Genomic DNA, 2834 nt, shown 5'->3' with positions numbered 1-2834 from the left:
TTTATATGGTGTGGTGTTTATATATTATATATATATATATATATAAATTTATATTTGTATTTATATTATATATTTATATATGTATATATTAATAAATTAAGTGTTTATTTATATTTATATTTATATTTATACATAATGCTATGTATTATATGTGCCTATACGAAGTTTACCAATGTCTACACACATATGCGCTTACATAGGAGCGAGATGGACTGCAAGAGCGTGTTGAACTGCTGCTTTTCGAGTCGAATGCGGATCGGAAGCAGAAGGACTTGCTGACGTCTCTGTTCGCACAGGAACGAGAGTCTCTGGTACAGACCACGGCCGCCGAAGTGCGCGCACAAACAGAGCGGGAGATGAACGAGATAATTGGTACGGTGTCTGCATGTGTGTGTACGCAAACACGCTTTGGTTGATCTCTGTGAAGTGGGCCTGGCTATAGTTTTGTAGTACAGCCAGTTAACAGCACACTACGGTCAGTCCCTATTCAACGTTGATGCAGGCTCGCTGATGCAAACTGATCGTCGCCATGAATCTCCTCCGGGCGTCCCAGCCCCGTTCCCGTTATCGAACGTTTACGCGCATGTAATACCAATCATACACGGATAATAGAAAGTCAATACCACACACACGCCACCACACTCATCAGGCCACCCATATACGTTGGCGTTGTTCGGGGTGAACGCTTACCTTCCTGATCGCATCTCCCGCTGCAGGTGCTCGCGAGAGTGACATTGAAGCCTTACGGTCAGAGCTACTGGATCTGGAGGAAGAACTGGCCAGCTCGAACGAGACACGCGACAACCTGTCGTACCATCTCAAGAAGTACGAAGCCCGCGGACAGAAGCAGATACATCAACAACAGACGGAGCGGTGAGAAGTCGGATGAACTGCAGCTGAGTGTGGTGCTTTTGATGCTTCTGAAGTATTTATAGATGGATATATATATGTGTGTGTCTGGGTGTGCGTGTTTGTGTGTATGCTTGTGTGTGCATGCGTGTGTATGTGTGTGTGTGTATATATTTTAATAAGTGTGTGTGTGCGTGTGTGCGTGTTTGTGTGTATGCTTGTGTGTGCATGCGTGTGTATGTGTGTGTGTGTATATATTTTAATATGTGTGTGTGTGCGTGAGTATATATATGTATATATATATAAGTTTATCTACACATAAATGAGTGTGTGTGTACCTGTGTCTAATATGTATATGTATTTATTTGTATATATATATATATATGTATGTATGTATATATATATGTTTGTGTGTGTGTATCTATGTATCTATGTGTATTATGCATAAATATTTATATATATAAATATATTTATATATATATATATATTTATATATATATATATATATTTATATATATAGAGAGTATATATTCGGATGTAGGACTTAAGTATATTTTTTCTGGCTTATATTCACGATATTATGAACCAGGACCACTCACCAGGAAGAACTCGATGAACTAGAGCGAGAGAAAGACCGCTTCAAGGCACAGTATCAAGCATTGCACAAAGAGCACAGTTCTGCCGCTGATCGTATCCAAGTGCTTGAAACCCAGCTTGAATCAGAGGTACCTTCCAGTGTAAATTAGGCGTGTTTGAATGTGTGTGTGTGACGGAGGCGTGCTGTGGTTATTTGATGTTTGCACGTGTGCGCTTCTTACAGACCTGATTTGAATCATAACAACTACGCTCGAACGTATTATATTGTGTGAATGCTTATATCTTGTCGCGACAATAGCATAGGTGTGTGTGTGAACTACTAACAGCGCACTTATCCAACGATACACATAGAGTGTTGCCAAAGCAATCATCTATGATTCGTGCACCTTGTCTCTCTTCTCTGGTGATGTGCACGAGCGTCCATATGTGTGTTTACAGGGTACCAACCAACCCAAAACACAAAACAACCCAAAACAAAACACAAAACACAACCCAAAACAACCCACAAAACAAACCAAACCAAAACACTCATACAGCAAGTTTACCTCCCACTCAATCGTCCCGGATTCAACAAAAGCCACCCATTTCTCTCTCACACACCGTCCTCGCCCCATTCAATAACGACCCCATATCACAGCGCACGCAAAGGAGGGGTGTGGATATAGCGCTCGAACGCATGACCACCGACCTAGACACGGCCGAGGCTGAGCGAGTCGAACTTCGGGAGAAGCTCAAGTCCAGCCAGGCAGAGTACGAGCGCGCGTGTGGGCAAATAAAGAGTATGCGCGAAGACAACCAGCGGATTCGCGATAAGGTGGACCAGCTCTTCCGTACAGATGCAGCAGCTAAACAGGGTGTGTGTCATGCGAGGGACAGTACCACCTGGGCTACAGTAGGAGGTTATGTGTATGTGATGCATATGCAGTAGCAGTAGCGTTGAGTGCCCTATACAAACAGCTCTTACCTGTGTTATAGTAGGAGGTTGTGTGTATGGGATACCTAGTAGCGTTGAATAACCTATACATACAGCTCTTACCTGTGTTATAGTAGGAGGTTATGTGTATGGGATACATAGTAGCGTTGAATACCCCATTCATTCGTAAAGCTCTTGCCCGTGTCACTAAGCAACGCTTTCTTTTTGACTATCAGCAAGCGAGAAGCAAGATCAGTACGAAGGCTTGCTCGCCCAGGTTGAGGATATGAAGCGCGCGCACGCCAAGGAGTTACAGGTGTGTGCATGTTATGTATCGATGTATGTAGTTATATTTATAAACATATATATAAATATATATATATATATATATATATATATATATATATATATATATATATATATATATATATATATTATATATNTAGTNTATATNTATNTNTATAGTAGTATATAT

General features: G+C 41.2%; 1 protein-coding gene across 1 annotated transcript; it reads left to right on the top strand.

The window, feature by feature from the left end:
- Window positions 1-716: 716 nt before the first annotated feature.
- On the top strand, window positions 717-2676 carry SARC_13979 (hypothetical protein; the record flags this gene model as incomplete). Its single annotated transcript, XM_014291890.1, has 4 exons — window positions 717-873; window positions 1439-1574; window positions 2084-2300; window positions 2596-2676. Coding segments are annotated over 4 exons (591 nt in total), but the record flags the coding sequence as incomplete, so codon positions are not given.
- Between the last annotated feature and the right edge of the window lie 158 nt (window positions 2677-2834).

The sequence above is a fragment of the Sphaeroforma arctica genome, assembly GCF_001186125.1.
Source record: "Sphaeroforma arctica JP610 unplaced genomic scaffold supercont1.3991, whole genome shotgun sequence".
Taxonomy (NCBI): domain Eukaryota; class Ichthyosporea; order Ichthyophonida; genus Sphaeroforma; species Sphaeroforma arctica.
This window is presented reverse-complemented; position numbering and strand designations above follow the sequence as displayed.